Genomic DNA, 17,198 nt, shown 5'->3' with positions numbered 1-17,198 from the left:
TTCATGAAGGTGTAGATACTGGAACATGGTAAGGTACTCTGACATGTTGCTTCATTATGAAAGGTTGAAGTTAAATCTAAAAACTCTCTGTAATTCTCTATAAGCTGCTGTTATCTCAAAGTGTCTCAAACAAAATAAAGGATTTGGAGGCATGTCGAGTTCATTAAAGTGTTCCATGACCATTTCATGCAAAATGCCATTTTGGAATATATCGACTTTGGTTCCAGACCAAGTGTTCTGTAATTTTTCAAGTATAGAGTACTCATATCTGTATGCGTACAGCTCATATTTTCCTCAAAAGTGCTTTGTTCTCAGCTCATGTATCAGAATTCATGTTTTTTCTCACAATACCATCGTTTCCAGTGCAACTAGTGCGGCATTTTCTCGCACAGGTACTGTACGTACTCTTAGGTTGTAAAAGGAAACCGTTAACACTGAAGACAGTTTGTGTCCAGTTATTTTGTGCCACTAACATCAGAGCAAATATTTTTTTTTCTGTAAATGTTGAGAATGAGAGCACTCAGTGATTTGAAACCAACTTTACACACAATTTCAAACGTTTTTGAGAGTTTTTTTCACTAACACTCTTCACAGATAGATGAAAGAAATAAAGTTTGCCACTTACTACATTTCGCTGTTCATGCAGTGAAACTGGTGCATCAGGAATAACCTTTTAATTTATTACTTCTTTATTACTATTTTTATGAGCAACACGTTTCGGAGATGGTATCCACATATATCACTTGCTGTACCTGCGAAATTATATCATTGTACAACACACAGTTCAGGAGCTATGATATCATAAACATTGAGCAGCTTGAAAACAAAACTGCAGGGCAGAATTTTCAATAGATACAGGTGAAATATGTGTGAAATATGTTTAAAAAGTTCTTCCTTAAACCCCTGTATCGGATTCAGCCAAACTTAATACACATTACTTACTGGAGGGGGAAGGAGGAGGTGGATAGACAGGGGGGGGGGGGGAAGGAGGTGGTGGATAGACTGAGGGGGGGGGGGGAAGGAGGAGGTGGATAGACTGAGGGGGGGGGGGAGGAGGAGCTGTGTAGACAGAGGGGGGAGGAGGAGGAGGTGGGTAGACAGAGGGGGGGGGGGAAGGAGGAGGTGGGTAGACGGAGGGGGGGGGGAAGGAGGTGGTGGGTAGACGGAGGGGGGGGGGAAGGAGGTGGTGGGTAGACAGAGGGGGAAGGAGGAGGTGGGCACACGGGGGGGAAGGGGGGGAGGAGGAGGAGGAGGAGGTGGGCATACGGGGGGGAAGGGGGGGAGGAGGAGGAGGAGGAGGTGGGCAGATGGAGGGGGGAAGGGGGGAGGAGGAGGTGGGCAGACGGAGGGGGGGAAGGGGGGGGGAGGAGGAGGAGGTGGGCAGACGGAGGGGGGGGGAAGGGGGATGGAGGAGGTGGGCAGACGGAGGGGGGGGGGAAGGGGGAAGGAGGAGGTGGGCATATGGAGGGGGGAGGAGGAAGTTTGCAGACGGGGGGGTGGGGGGGGGGGAAGGGTAGGAGGAGGAGGAGGAGGTGGACTAAAAGAAGATTGAAATAAATAACGTATCCGGGCAAGGTTGGATACTCACGTTGTTAGGTAATAGATGGGATATTACAATTATGAACTTGTCTTATAAGAGCCGCCCTACTCTACCTATCTGACCTCACAACCTACAGTTGCACATATTTGCTCCAAGTGTGTTCGTACCTGGCTTTGTTTGAATGTGTGCTGAGTTGTTTAATTTACAGACACATTATTCTTACTGAAATGTAGTCTCTTTCATTTTTAGTGAATCTATTGATCCATTTCTTTTGTAGAGTCCTATGACTGAAGTGTGGTCTACACACAGTACTGTACTGTCATATAGTGCCGAAAGCACATCCCACTTCCAGGAATGCCATACTTGACCAGCCTAAAGTTTGAGCACACACTCAAGTTAATAACATTGAAATTATGCTTTTTCCACAAAACTTTTTAAGGTGTCAGTTACTTACCACCACAGTACGCCAACTAAATTTTTGTATCATTTTCTTGTTATAAATACCCCTTTTAAACGTCAAGAAACAAACCTGAGTTTCCTATGTGAGATTACAGGTGGAACTACAGTTATATGTGGTGAATAGCAGCAGTGTGTGCATGTCCTAACAGTTCATACTTGTGATTTCATATTATCAAAGATTTTTCCCCCAATTTGCTGTCCAGTCCTCTTCTCTAACTTTCTTTCATGCTGGAGTTCCAGAAGATAAAGTGGTATTTACCAGTTAATTGTGTCCCAGCAAATGGTGGCTCTAAATTTTACACCATATGAAATAAACTTGGTATTTTTTGTGCAGTTTTACTGACTTCCGGCTGCTGGTTTGTTTAGCTCTTTTGGTGTAAAGTAAAACGATATCTTCTCAAAAGTGACAAATTGACACACAAAATCAGTTTCATTCTCTTTTAAAATTATCCTGACATAGATGAGATCTGTATTTCATGAAAATGTTTTGTTGAAACCTATAGTTAGTGTTCTTGGTTCTCCCACCTACACACAAGCCAAATGTCTAACCCTGTTATTGGTACCCATAGTTAGAAACTGTGGACCTCACTGTAAAAACTGACTGAACATAGTAATAGATGGTTTGAGAAAGAAAGTTGACAGTCAGTTAAATGTTTTGTGTACTACAAGTAAACACATGCTGACTTGGTGCACAGAACTTTCACCAGCTTGCCCAGAATGATCAGTTTTAAATATGTTGGTTCATAAAGCTACAACTATTTTTGAAACAGGCCACCTGGATTCAGAATACTTCCACTGTACATGTTTTGAAATAATGGGAATGGGTATGCTGAATAGACATTAACGTAATACTATTTAAAATATGAAAATGTTGAGATATGACCCACATATAGATGACCCACATATAGAGCTCTTTCCTGTCTGTGGGGTTACTTCTAGTAAAATGGTTGGGTCCTGCACAGGTGAGGTATTAGACTTGTTTTTTTCCCACCCATGATGAGATGCTACACTCTGTAAGAGATAGACTTGTCCTTGAGGTTCCTGGAATTAGTAACACTACTATTAGGTTTGGTAGCAACCATATTGTTTGGTCCATACACATTCTTGGAATGTACTAAACTGCAAGGTATTAAATACTGATATTTGGCTAAACTGGCATCTACTGAACACAGCCTCACAAATAACTGTTTGACAAAAAAAAAATCACAGCAATCTTGTTCCACTTACTGACTCTCAGGATTCTATAATAAAACGAGGCTGTTGAGATCAGAATGTGTGTAACAGCTACTATAACTGGGACCATGACTACAACCTTAGTGGTGTATGGAAGCAAGTCTCAATGCTGAGAGGTAACAGAGCAGTAGTTGATAACCCTTTGATATTGTCTATATCAGATTTTTTATATACGTAGTTTGATGCATTGTGGATGAGTTGATCTTAATTTCATACAATCCCTACCTGAATAAAGCTCTCTTGAAACTCTTGTTTCAGCATCTTGGAGTCTGTTTGTCTGTACATGCTTTTGTGGCACCTGAATAGATATGAAGTGGAATCTTGATAATTCTCAGATGACTACATTAACTCTTTTATTCTATATGCCAGTTACAGATGCATTCTTAACATTAAACTGTCCAAAACTCAAGATCTTCCAATACAGTAACACCCAACATAGATGTAATAGTTAAATGTCACATTATAGTTAATGGTCACATTATAGTTAATGGTCACATTATAGTTAATGGTCACATTATAGTCACTATTGTTTTGTTAATTATAAATTTGAGCTGCCAAGCTTTGGCCAGAGTCAAAGTTAAAGTTTCATTTAAGGATGGCATTTATTCTACCATAGCTTTCTTTCTTCTGTTTAGATTAGTTTGGAATTGTGGATCTTTCAGAGGTCTTTGACTTTTTGTCATGCCAACATTGCTTCATTGTGGTGGGGAGGAGAGGGAGGGGAAGGGAAAGGGAGATTGGGAGGGAGAATTCTCATCCTTGGTACTTCTTCTTTCTGTGGTTACATATCTCCTCCTCCTGTAGACCCATTTTGGCATATTCAGTGTGTATAACAATTTCATTATTTTAAATACCACATACAATCACAGAGGGGGGAAAAAATGCAAATAGTCAAATTGCAGTGTTGTGGTTCATGAGCAGCTGTTTCAAGTATATCTTGACAAGACATACTTAATCAACATGGACGCTTTACAACAAATACATTTGAAAGGTATTTTCTGATGAGTAACTAAGTTGCTAAAATAGGTATGAAAAGTGATTTTAGTCAGAGGTTCGCAACTGTCAGAACTGTCGTCCATAAAATTAGATGATAAGCAAATATAATTGTAACTCTCAAATATTACCTCAGTTCAAACTAACATGAAAATGGAGTCGGTGTGCCACAGAAACAGTGATTTCTGTCTTCAGGATGCTGTATGGATTCCGCCCAAGGTACATTTCCTCAAATAACCACTGGACAAGAACTGCTGCTAATACGCTATTACCATAATCATATGTAGCCAAGTGTATATCTCTTTGTTAACTAGAGGAAACATTAGAAGCTTGAGATACATATTTGTCAGAGAAAGAAATTGTTTGGGGAGTATACATTTACTTTGAAGTTTATTGTTTGTTTTTTGTAGGCAGCAAATATATATTGACATCCTCAGGATAGTGACATAATTTCAGATAAATTTAAGTATTTTAGGCATGGTAGACATATTGCTGTGTTCGGGTCAGTATATTCCTAAGGTGGTGAAATGTGAGCTTCTGCTACATGTGATCACATGCTGTAGCTAAAATCATTGTTTCAAGGTTCACACACACACACAGGGTAATAATAGTATGCTGTTTGTTTTTGTACAGACTAATTTATTCTTTCTAATTTCAGTCACTATTAAGTGATCCAAATCCAAACTCTCCTGCAAATTCTATGGCAGCCCAACTTTATAAAGAGAACAGAAGAGAATATGAGAAGAGGGTCAAAGCAAGTGTGGAACAGAGTTTTTTAGATTAGTGCTCTCTCCTTTTGACACCACTTAAGACATTAATAGTGGCTTAAAACGTTTATATAAACTGCAAAGTGCTTGAATTTTATAACTGACTCGTTCAGACGTATTTATTGTCTCCAGTTTTATTGAAATAGTCAAATAATTTAACTGAATGTTGAGTTAGGTTTTGATTCATTGTTGATTTATTATTTTATTTTACTTTACATGTATTTACTAATACTGTAATTATTTTTGTGATCTTTTACGTGAAACTCGTTAATGGTTTTGTGATCGTGTATGTGTCAATGTTAATGTAATATTTTAACATTAAATTCACATATGTGTGCCTGAAAAGTGAACATTATTTGAAAAATGTAGATTACATCATTTTGTAACATGAACATATGTTTTTAATCTTTTGTTACAATTTCCAATTTGACTGCTTTATCAAAGATTGCTTTGATTTATTAGTATCAAATGAATTAGCAGTTTATTAGAAAATGAAGTAAAATTTACTTCATTGTTTGATCACATAATCTGTATTAGATGTACCTTTTTATCTAAAGTTTATTAATATAAACCTAATGATATAAAAAATGCTGCGAATTGTCACTTTGTTGAGCCCTCATTGATCTGAATGACCTAGATTACTAGATTGTGCTGACGACCAGATCAGAATACAGTTCAGCTGTGGCTCTGTTGTAGTGCTGAATACCTTCTTCGGATGCAACTGAAATCCAAATCATGTGAAGTTAAAAAACATGGTAATAAAGTGCTGATACTTCACTTGTCATTTAAATTTACACTGATTTTATATATTCTTATAGTTGTCATGGTGCTAAATCACTTATTCAGCAGTAAACTTTGTGACAATGTGCATTCATATTCGTCTTCCAAAGTTCTGAGTTTTCTTTCATACACAGAATTGGCTATTCCATGAACTGAAGCAATTACAAGATACTAGTTGCCACATTGTATTGTGGTTAATTGTGACACACAGTTGAAGGGCCATGTTGTTGTAGTTCTTCAGTCTTATCGTTTTCCTTATATCTCAGTAGAAGTGTTCTGGAGGATACTTGTACATTCACAATCCAGAGTTAAAACTCTCAACAACAACAATAATAATGTAATGAAGTTGCTGTATATGAGAGCTGCTAGACAGTCACAGGTTTTCTAAACATACCTTTAAAATGTAGATTGGTGAATTTACTGTGTGTGTATACATAGGTGACCCTGTAGCAATATATTTGGCATGTTACGCTCTTGTAGACTCAAGTTTTTGTCAGGAGATATGTTCAACATTGCACAAAGTTGGACTGAAAATATTACAGCAGCTTAAATTTGTTCCCACAGCTGAAAGTTTAATACTTACAGGGAGAGAGAAAGGGAGGGGGGGGGGGGGGGGGGTACGGACGTGGGTGTGAAAGGTAACCTACATTCTAAAACTGCAGTTTCTGGGACCACAATTAAGACCACACTAAATATTATTCATGTCCATTAAGGACTGTACCTGGCTGCTATCTGGCACTGAAGCATAAAATACTTTGTATTTGTGCAATGTTAATGTGATGCAGTGCGTCAGATACTGAAAAGAACTTGATCCCGTGGTGTTTTTATGGTCAAGGAAATACTTGTTTTAAGCAATATCTTGAAAGTGTTGTGTGTATAACTGTACCTTATATGAGTGGTTGTTATTTAATGGAAGAATAGATATTTGACCCATTATTCTTACAGGAGAATTCAGTAACAACAAGGAATGATTGTTTATTTTTTAGGGAAATATCAATCTGTCCAGTGTAGACTTAGTTTTTGACATTTGCTTGATAAATTGATGAGTGGACAGGTAGTGTGCACATCTTAATAATGACTTGTGTTGAGTTAAAACAACCGCTGCGGCTGTATGGTTACTTTATTTAAAAAGCACAGCTGGTTTCATAAAGTTAGCTACATCATCAGGTGATGTCCTGAATAGAAAATAACCATGAAAAATACTTGGAAGTGAGAACATTGGATAAAAAGAATGTTGGATCATTGCCAAAAGTTGCGGAATGTAAGTAATATAAAATGTGACAATGACAAGTACTTACAGTTAGAACATGATACTGAAGTACAAATGATATTAAACATTTTCCCTGATTCCTAGAATTTCACTCCATTTTAAAAATCGTGTCACAGCCCACGATGGAGTTAATAGCCGGAACCATATAATAGGGAAACATTCCACGCGGGAAAAATATATTTAAAAACAAAGATGATGTGACTTGCCATACGAAAGCGCTGGCAGGTCGATAGAAACACAAACAGACACATACATACACACAAAATTCTAGCTTTTGCAACCAATGGTTGCTTCGTCAGGAAAGAGGGAAGGAGAGGGAAAGACGAAAGGATGTGGGTTTTAAGGGAGAGGGTAAGGAGTCATTCCAATCCCGGGAGCGGAAAGACTTACCTTAGGGGGAAAAAAGGACAGGCATACACTCGCGCGCGCGCTCGCGCGCGCACACACACATGTCCATCCGCACATACACAGACACAAGCCACTTTTGGCAATGATCTTGTGTGTGTGTGTGTGTGTGTGTGTGTGTGTGTGTGTGTGTGTGTGTGTGCGTGTGTGCGTGTGCGTGTGTGCGTGTGCGTGTGCGTGTGCGCGCGCGCGCGCGAGTGTATACCTGTCCTTTTTTCCCCCCTAAGGTAAGTCTTTCCACTCCCGGGATTGGAATGACTCCTTACCCTCTCCCTTAAAACCCACATCCTTTCGTCTTTCCCTCTCCTTCCCTCTTTCCTGACGAAGCAACCATTGGTTGCGAAAGCTAGAATTTTGTGTGTATGTATGTGTCTGTCTGTGTTTCTATCGACCTGCCAGCACTTTCGTATGGTAAGTCACATCATCTTTGTTTAAAATATATATATATAAAACACTAAAATATGGTGCTTTTTGTGGGAACAGAAGGCAGCAGAAAATATCAGAGAATCCCATTGCCTGTACTAGTGGATCAGATGTGTGGAGTACATGGCTGTGCCACAACTGACCACAAACTAGCATGGACACATATGGTGGGCTACTAGGTGGTGCATACCCGGAAGAGCTAAGGCAGACTGTGTGAGAAAATTGCTAAGAATTGGGTGCACATGAGATTATAAAGTCAAACACTAGCAATAAAAAATGTTATCTGGCTACTATTGAAAGACATAAATGACATAATGTGGGAAACATTAATAAAGGAAAGAGGAGGGGGCCCATAAAATATCAAACCATAAAAAAATATATTTCTGTAATGACAGCCTCCACAAATATATTGGCGAGACAGGTAGAACATTTGAGGTTAGGTTTAGGGAATATTCATCTGCGCAGGACTCTTAACTCAGCTTTGGGTACCAGTTTAGATGCTCACTCTGTTACCAATATTCATCCAATCTTTCTGTGTTGCATAGAGAATGTAAAAGCAATGTTTCTAATGTTCTAGAAAAATTATAGATTTAACGGTGCCTAAAAGCTATCTCATAGTCATACTCACAACACCCAAGTTGAATTGAAACATAGATTGATCTTGGCTAATTTTGACTATCTCGGTGAATGATCCAGCCTGTTTACCTGTTTGTGCATTGCCTCCCTCTCTATCTTCCCACTCCTCCCCCCCCCCCTCTCCCCATTTTTGGCTCTTTTTATAGTTTGATACTTTATGGGCCCTTCTCTTTTAGTGTTTTTTTTCCATTAGTAATAGTCACACCATTTATGTCTTTCAGTAGTATTCATTTTAGATTTTCTATTGCAAGTATTTGACTTTGAGATCTCGTGTACAACCAATTTCTAATATTTTGCTCACACTCAGCATCCACTGGGCATGCGCTACAAGTCTAGTGGTCCGCCATACGTTTCCATGTTAGTTTGCGGCCAGCAGTGGCGCAGCCCTGTACTCCACTCGTCTAATCCACTAAATACGTGGTATAGCATTCTCCAATATTTTCTGTTCACTTCTGTTCTCCTAAACACACCGTATTTTAATGATTTATTTATATTCCTTTTTAGGTTATGGCTATTGGCCCCCCTCCTACATTAATCTGTTATGGGCTGCAACATGTTTTTTATAAATAGAGTGAAATTCTAGGAATCAGAGCAAAAAGTTTAACATACTTTGTGTTCCAGTATTATGTTGTAAGTGTATGTATTGGTCGTTGTCACATTTTATATCACTTGTGTTCAGCCACTTTTGCAATGATCTGACATTCGTTTTATCCAGGATTGTCACTTCCTGTATTTTTCACAGTGTCTTCTTGTTGAGGCCCTCACCTGATGATGTAACTAACATTACAAATTTGGTCATGCTTTTTAAATAAAGCAACCATACAGCTACAATGGTATTTTTTACTCAACATGAATTATTTTATCTGTGGATGTTAGTTGAATAAACTTCTGTGTTCAATGACGACTTGACAAATTATCTTGGTAATGTATTTGCCTATCGAAAACAAACATTGCTGTTGTCTGATAACGTGCTTAAGCTAAGGATATGTGTACGATTATCAGAAAAAAAGTGTGTGATAAAATGATTTGAAATTCGCTCTTAAACTTGATACATAGGCTTGCCCTACTCAGTGTGTACTTCTGCTTCCTTCATTATAGTTTCCTTTAAAAAAAAAAAAAATAAAAAAAACAACTATAAAGCCAGAATAATCATAGCGAACGTGCCTTTAGGTGTCAGACATTTTATATGTTCTTATGACTGTACATGGTGGTTTAGTCAGACTCATTTTTAAGTGTACCTGATAACATATTGAGGCACTGAGAGAGTATATTTCATGTTGTGGATTCCTGCAGTGTAGTTAAACATCTTAATTTGGTGTTTTGAATAATATCTGTTGTGCGGAAACTTCATGCATTCCACAGATTTTATAGAATTTAGTGTTGTCTTACAAAATGTTGGTATAATATAGGTTGGGTACCTAGGACAACATAAGTGTTATTTTTGGCTGCAGATCAGTATGTAGGTTCAACAAATAAATCTTGTTATAGTTATTGGGCACTTTCTGCATTAATAAGCCTTTTGAAATCTGAGAAGTTATGCCATCTGTAACAACACTTATGTTAGCTACAGTTTTGATATTTTGGGTACAACTTTAACATAAACCACTGAGTCTGCTGTGGTACTATAATAGAGGATGCGCGCTATGTTCTTTCTACTGCCTGAATGTAGGCCCCTTGCTTTCTGGTGGTAAGTAGATAATATATAGCCAACTAATCATCTGGTGTGCACCTTAGAAGTGAACATTATTTGAATGATGTAGATTACGTCATTGTATAATGTGAACATATTTTTTTAATCTTGTGTTACAATTTCCATCTTAACTACTTTCTAAATGCTTGCTTTGATTTATAGAGAACAAATAATGTTACATATTGCTGACTAACTATATTGTGTCCCCCCCCCCCCCAAACACACACAGGATGTTTAAAAAACGTGTCACATATTCCTGCAGGAGGTAGTATTTGTCAAAATTGGACATAAAATTCCTGTAATGATATGTCTGTAAACCAATACCAGTTGAGATATGGGCCAATCTGTCCTCTCATTCCCATGTGTCTGTAATGTAGAAGTAGGTGCTATGGGCAGTGCTGCATGTGGTCACCATGCAACCTGACACAGCCATCAGCCCATCTTTGAAGTGAATTGTGCACTCTTTCAGATACACCTGGCTCCATACAGATTGCATAGGATGCATTGGTCACATGCTCCTGTAACATCTGCATGTTGTTGAGGGTTTCAAATGTCCTTTATGCCTTTAAAATGTTCCCTTAACCATAAATCCAATGGATTCACGTCTGGTGATTGGGAAGGCCATGCTACAGTACCTGGACCAAGCCGTTGGCCAGGAAACATTGAGGTGAGGTACTGCCGCATGATGTGTAGAGAATGTGGAGGTGCCATGTTGTGCATAATCCAGTCACTGCCTTTCTGCAGGGGTAAAGTACTAAATTTTGCACTGGTTATTTAACTGAAATCTGTGATACACAGTACCTTTTAATCTGTTTGGTAATGTGTATGGCTCTAAGAGTGTCACTGACAACTCCTGTCCATATTTGATCCTAATGTCTCACCTCCACAGCTGCCTGAGGATTTGCATCTCCCCCCATGTGCGGATTGTGGTAATTTATTATGCCATCTCTTGTGAATCCTGCCTCAATTGTAAATAAAATGCAGGTTGTGAACTGAGACCCATATATGCGTTAGGCAGAGTTGTTGTGATTTGAACAGATATATCATATTTTCCAGCTTGCACAGTGCTTACCATCTTCAGTAAGATATTGAGATTATCTGTTAACCCCACTAAAAAGCATAGTTTCCCAATTTGAGATTGTAAACTAATGATTACATGTTTATAGCTCTGGTGGCACTTTCAGATACAGCTGTGCAGAAGTGACTTGCAGCAGACCCAAGCATGCCTTTTTTCTCATCTTTCTTCTATCTATTAATTGTGTTAAAATTTGGTTTGTTTAAGGCAGAAGACAAATAATTGTTACAGATTACGTTACGTAGTGTATCTGATGAAGAGAAAATCTTGGATAACTTGACAAATTCTTTTCTGTGAGTCCATTGCTGTGTTACACTATTAGAACAATTTCCAGTTTCCTTCAGTAACACTTCTAATGGAATACACCCCATTACTTGTGCTATCAACTTAGTGTATTCACTGCTGTTAGGAGGTGATACTATTTCATTGTCTTTGTGTTGGACACTATAAACCAAGTAAACTAGTAAAGTTCTGCTCTTTTACATGCACTTATCACTGCTAGCTGTCACACAGGAATTCCAATAAAAAATTAAAGAAATTTAAGACCTGTAGACTGGTTCTTCTGTGACTTCATAGTACAAAAACTTCATAATTACAAATGGAAACCACAATATTATGTATGTTCTGCAGTAATAATTTATTTTGTTAACCAGTTTTTGGCTTATGAGGCCATCATCTCCAACAACAATAGTATGTTAAAAGTCCGATGATAGCCTTGCAAGTTGAAAACTGGTTAACAAAATAAATTAATTCTGTAGAAAGCCCATAATAATAATCTTTTTGCTAATAAATTTAAGACACTTAGGTTTGTACTTCTAAATCAACAGCTCCTGGACAGTTATGCCAAGCCATCTGTTGAAACTTTGGTATTTGTAAAGCAAATTTGAGTGTGTATTATAAGCTGAAAGTAGGGTAATTCATTAGACATTTGGGTTCTGTTGGTTGTTTGAAACTTACAGCATTCTGGTAATTGTCCATAGCTAATATTATAACAGCAAACATAATCAATTTTGACAGTATAATGTAACTAGATAGATAAAAAATCTACTCACAAAGTGGCAACGAAAAAAACACATTAAAAAAAGGTTTTACTTATGTAAGTTTCCAGCAGAAGGGTTGAAAGGGAGGGAAGAGGGGTGAAGGAAAAGGTCTGGAGAGGTTCAGGAAAGGCACTAGAGTTCAGAAAAGTCACCCAGAATCCCAGGTAAGGGGAGACTTAGTGGATGGGATGAGAAGGAAAGACTTCCCTTCTCATCCTGTCCAGTAAGTCTCCGCTGACCAAGGGTTCTGGGTGAATTTTCTGAACTCTGTCCCATTTTCTAAACCTCTCCAGTCATTTTCCTTCACCCCTTTTACTTGCCCTTCAACCCTTGTGCTGGGAGGAGTAGTCACTGTCTTCGAAAGCTTGCATAAGTAAAAATTTTTTTAAATGTGTGGTCTCCTGCTTCCACTTGGTGAGTAGACTTTTTTATCTATCCAGTTACATTACATAGGTAATATTAGTTGCACATAACTGTATAACAAGGCAGTGTTGTAATAATATTGCAGTGCTTTCATTAGAATGCTTTGCTGCTGATATACTTTTGTAATAAAATCTCTCAGGGTTCTGTTGGTAATATGAAGGCCATTATGGAAGTGAAAATCTGGTTTGATCTGATGTGTTCTCTAATTTGTGTGACGTGTTTGTATATTTGCTATACGAAAATGTCAGTGCTGGATTGGGTACCATTTCTATGTCAAACATGTGGGATCATGAAAAGTACTCAATATCAACTACCATTTCTGGAATGAGGCTGCAAGGCTAAATGTGATAAAACAAGTAAATGATGTTACAGACCATTATTTTGGAGTTAATGATGTATTAGAAAAGCATGTTGTCACGGAAGAATCTGATCCGTCTGCAGAGAGGGCGATGTGGGGATACTAGAGTTTGTCTCATCATCTAGGTATTTTGAGACAGAACACAAGCTCAGGTAAGGGAAATATATTAGTTGTGTCCTATGAGGGAACCATCGAGGCATTCACCTAAACTGATGTACGGAAATTGCAGAACACACATATCTAGATAGCTGTGTGGGCATTCGAACCACTGTCCTCCCAAATATAGAGTCAATGTCTTGCCTATGCCACTTCGCTCAGGGATGTGCATGCATGTGGTGGTGGGGGAGGAGGGGGGGAGGGAAGAGAGAAATGCTAGAACATGACTCAAACAAAAAATATATGTTAAATGATCGGAAGGAAGAAGGAGGGAATAATATGTATGTGTGTTCATTATTTGTTGTGTCCTGTGTTGCATCTTTGAGGTGCATCCCTTTTAATCAGACAGGTTTTGGCAAGTAAAATGTAATACACTGAGATGACAAAAGTCATGGGGTAGTGATATGCACACATACAGATGGCAATAGTATCGCATACACAAGGTATAAAAGGGCATTGCATTGGCGGAGCTGTCATTTGTACTCAGATGATTCATGTGATAAGGTGTCCGACATGCTAATGATTGCATGACAGGAATTAAGACTTTGAACATGGAATGGTAGGTGAAGATAAATTCATATGACATTCCATTTCAGAAGTCATTAAGGAATTCAGTATTCAGATATCTGCAGTGTCTAGTGTGTGCCAAGAACACCAAATTTCAGGCATTATCTCTCACCACAGACAATGCAGTGGCACATGGTCTTCACTTAACTGAGAGCTGCAGTGTTTGCGTTGAGTTGTCAGTGCTAACAGACAGAACACTTTGTGAAATAACCACAGAAATCAATTTGGGACATAGGACAAACATACCTGCTACTACAGTGCAGTGAAATTTGGTGTCAATGAGCTATGGCAACAGACGACTGATGTGCCTTTTCTAACAGCATGACATCGCCTGCAGCACCTCTCCTGGGCTCATGACCACATTGTTTGGACCCTAGATGAAAATCCATGGTCTGGTCAGGCGAGTCCCGATTTCAGTTGGTAAAAGCTGATGGTTGAGTTTGAGTGTGGTGCAACCCTATGAGCCCATGGTCCCAAGTTGTCAACAAGGCAGTGTGCAAGCTGGTGGTGGCTCCACAATGGTGTGAGCAGCATTCATATGGAATGGACTGGGTCCTCTGGTCCAACTGAACCAGTCATTGACTGGAAAGGGCTATGTTTGGCTACTTTGAGACTGTTTGCAGCCATTCATGGACTTCAGTGGAATTTTTGTGGATGACAGTGCCCCACGTCACTGAGCCACAGTTGTTAATAGTTCGAGGGAATGATTTTGCCATCCAGTTCACCCGACATGAGTCCCATCAAACATTGATGAGAAACAAGAGAGATCATTTGATGCACAAAATCCTGCACTGGCGCACTTTTGCAATTTGTGGATGGCTGTAGAGGCAGCATGGCTCAATATTTCCACAGACAACTTTCAACAACCTGTTGAGTCGATGTCATGTCGAGTTGCTGCACTATGCATGGCAAAAGGAAGTCCAACACGATATTAGGTGGTATCCTATGACTTTTGTCACATCAGTGTAACTGACTGCCTGTTTTATGTGAAACTAATACCAAATGGTTGGGATTAATGAAATGACAGTGGCAGAATGGGTTACTGTGCAATAATATGATGAATAAACCAGGTAAGTGCAACCGGATGTCAACTTTACAAAGAAACGCCATGTTTGTTTAACTGTTGTATGCAGAATCTCTTGTTTCTAATACCTTTAGAGATCTGTATCTGATTGGATAAGCTAATTCATTCCCATTGGTTTTTTGTAAGTCCATAATATTGTAATGTGCTTGAAACAATGTTTGTATGTGGTGAAATGATAAGAAAACTGAAAAAATTTCATGACATGATCTGCAGTATGATTGTGTGTGTGCGTGAAGTCAGTCAGTTGTATATCATTACCTGTGAGCGGTCTGAATTATCACGAGTCTTTCTTTAACACAATATACTACCACAAATTCCCATGTATATGTGACGTGAAAGTAACAAATGAATAAATTGAACTTTTTTTTTATTAGTCTCTCTTAGATGAGCCCAATCCAAATTCTCCTGCAAATTCTGTTGCTGCACAACTGTATCAAGAGAACAAACGGGAATATGAGAAGAGAGTTTCTGCTGTAGTAGAACAGTCTTGGATTAATTACCAAGAAAGCAGAGAAGAAACTGTGGATGACAATGGCCAACCTTAGGGAGTAACAGAAGACATTGTATGTGGGTGTCTCCAGTGTCTACAAACTATATAAAAATTATATGTATGATGATGTAGTGAGAATGAAGTAATTCTTCTGTTGAATAACAAAAATAAATTTCACTTTTGTTTTTATATGCAGAGGTATTTTTGTTTCAAATAGAGAGAACTGATCTCTACTGCTGTCTTTCAAAATTTTATATGTTTGTTGCCATTTGAACCTGTAAGAACTGCTTTCACACTGTGTGCAGGAGGCAACCATTTGTTTTATTTCCTTAAACTGTGTAAAAGTTTCTAAATTTTTTATAGTTTCTGTGCAGGGCAAAATGTTGTGACAAATAAGTTGAGTTTTCTGATCTGCCTACAGATTTTAAGTACTGTAGCCATTCATGTGAATTACTTACAAATTTTTGTTAATTGTGTGATTAACATTATTGGAGTTCCATCGGATGTAACTGATTGCAAACACTTTAGTATTAAACATGACTGTCCCTCTCCTTTTTTACTTATGTAACTGCTGCTGCTAGGTTTTTGTGATTTACAACAAATGGCACATCATTTAACACACATGTGAAACAATATAAGCAAAAATACCCAGACGACCACCTGAAACTGCTATCAGTTGCATGTGTGGCGCATGCACCTTTTTTGGGGTGGGAGGGGGATTGGTTTGATGGCATCTAACACATTTGACATTCCTTCACCTTTACAACACTCTCCATAGTGAAAAACTGCAGTGATGGAGTACATGGGGTAGAGCAGTGGACAATTGTTGGTGTATGGTTAATACATTGTACTGTCATCTGGCTCTGGAGATCAAAAATTGTTACACTCAGTTTTGGACTTCAGTCAGTCCATGTTTACTTCCTCCTCCTCCTCCTTCTCCTCCATCTTCTTCTTCTTCTTCTTCTTCTTCTTCTTCTTAACAGTGACAAATGTTCTACACTGACTTATTAAAAGTATAACATTCATGTAACTGGCAGCAGATTTTATCTATGCATACTGTTTTTCAGGTGGCATCCAGGTACTTTTGGTTAGACTGTTTCATTCCAATAAAGAGAGAGAATTGTTCTATTATCAGTACAAAGATTGATTTGTTGAGAACTTGTCAGGTGAATCTTCGTATTGTTTGAGGAACATGAATTATAATGAATGTAAACAAATTGCAGATAATATATTATCGGATTTTACAGTTTTTGTGTTTTCTTGTGGATATTTATTAGTAGCAGTAATAGGCTGATGAAAATAATGTAACAGATTATTTTAATTAAAAAATCTGTTGGTGATTCTTATCAAAATATTACTTTCAAATGTAAACAGAATTAGAATATCTACCCAACTCTTACTAACATTAAAATTGAGAGATACCAGAAACAGAAATAAAAGCTTTGCATTTTATGGCTACCATATCACCAAATCAAGCCTCACAAACTAGTTAAAGACTTAAATCTGCCAGCACAGTCATCCTACCCTTTTAAACCCAAACAGTTTTTCTGCATACCTCATATAGTAGATTGCTGCTTGCAGATGTCTGACGCACACACTATATTATGAGTATCCTCTCTTTTGAAAGTGATAAATTGTTACCTTATTAATATTGAAAGGAAGCTACTATTAGCTTTCTACATTGGAAAATAGACCATCTGTTTTTCTTCACACTTGGACAAATGCTTGATATTTTATCAATTTTTGACAAATAGCAATCAATAGCAATCAGTTCATGTTTTGAACCGAATTATGACTGCAGTTGCTCTG

The 17,198-nt window shown here is 38.2% G+C and overlaps 1 protein-coding gene across 2 annotated transcripts in view; it reads left to right on the top strand.

The window, feature by feature from the left end:
• LOC124555554 (ubiquitin-conjugating enzyme E2-17 kDa) overlaps window positions 1-15,578 on the top strand; it is a 94,080-nt gene extending 78,502 nt beyond the window's left edge. Inside the window, exon 4 of one of the 2 annotated variants that reach the window (XM_047129509.1) lies at window positions 15,274-15,578. In XM_047129509.1, coding sequence (XP_046985465.1) covers window positions 15,274-15,444 — 171 coding nt within the window. In that variant the 3' untranslated portion in view covers window positions 15,445-15,578. Of the gene's footprint in view, window positions 1-4,883; window positions 5,770-15,273 lie in introns of those variants that run through there. The other variant, XM_047129510.1, reaches the window with a different exon arrangement.
• Window positions 15,579-17,198: the final 1,620 nt, after the last annotated feature.

Source organism: Schistocerca americana, chromosome X (genome assembly GCF_021461395.2).
Source record: "Schistocerca americana isolate TAMUIC-IGC-003095 chromosome X, iqSchAmer2.1, whole genome shotgun sequence".
NCBI lineage: Eukaryota > Metazoa > Arthropoda > Insecta > Orthoptera > Acrididae > Schistocerca > Schistocerca americana.
This window is presented reverse-complemented; position numbering and strand designations above follow the sequence as displayed.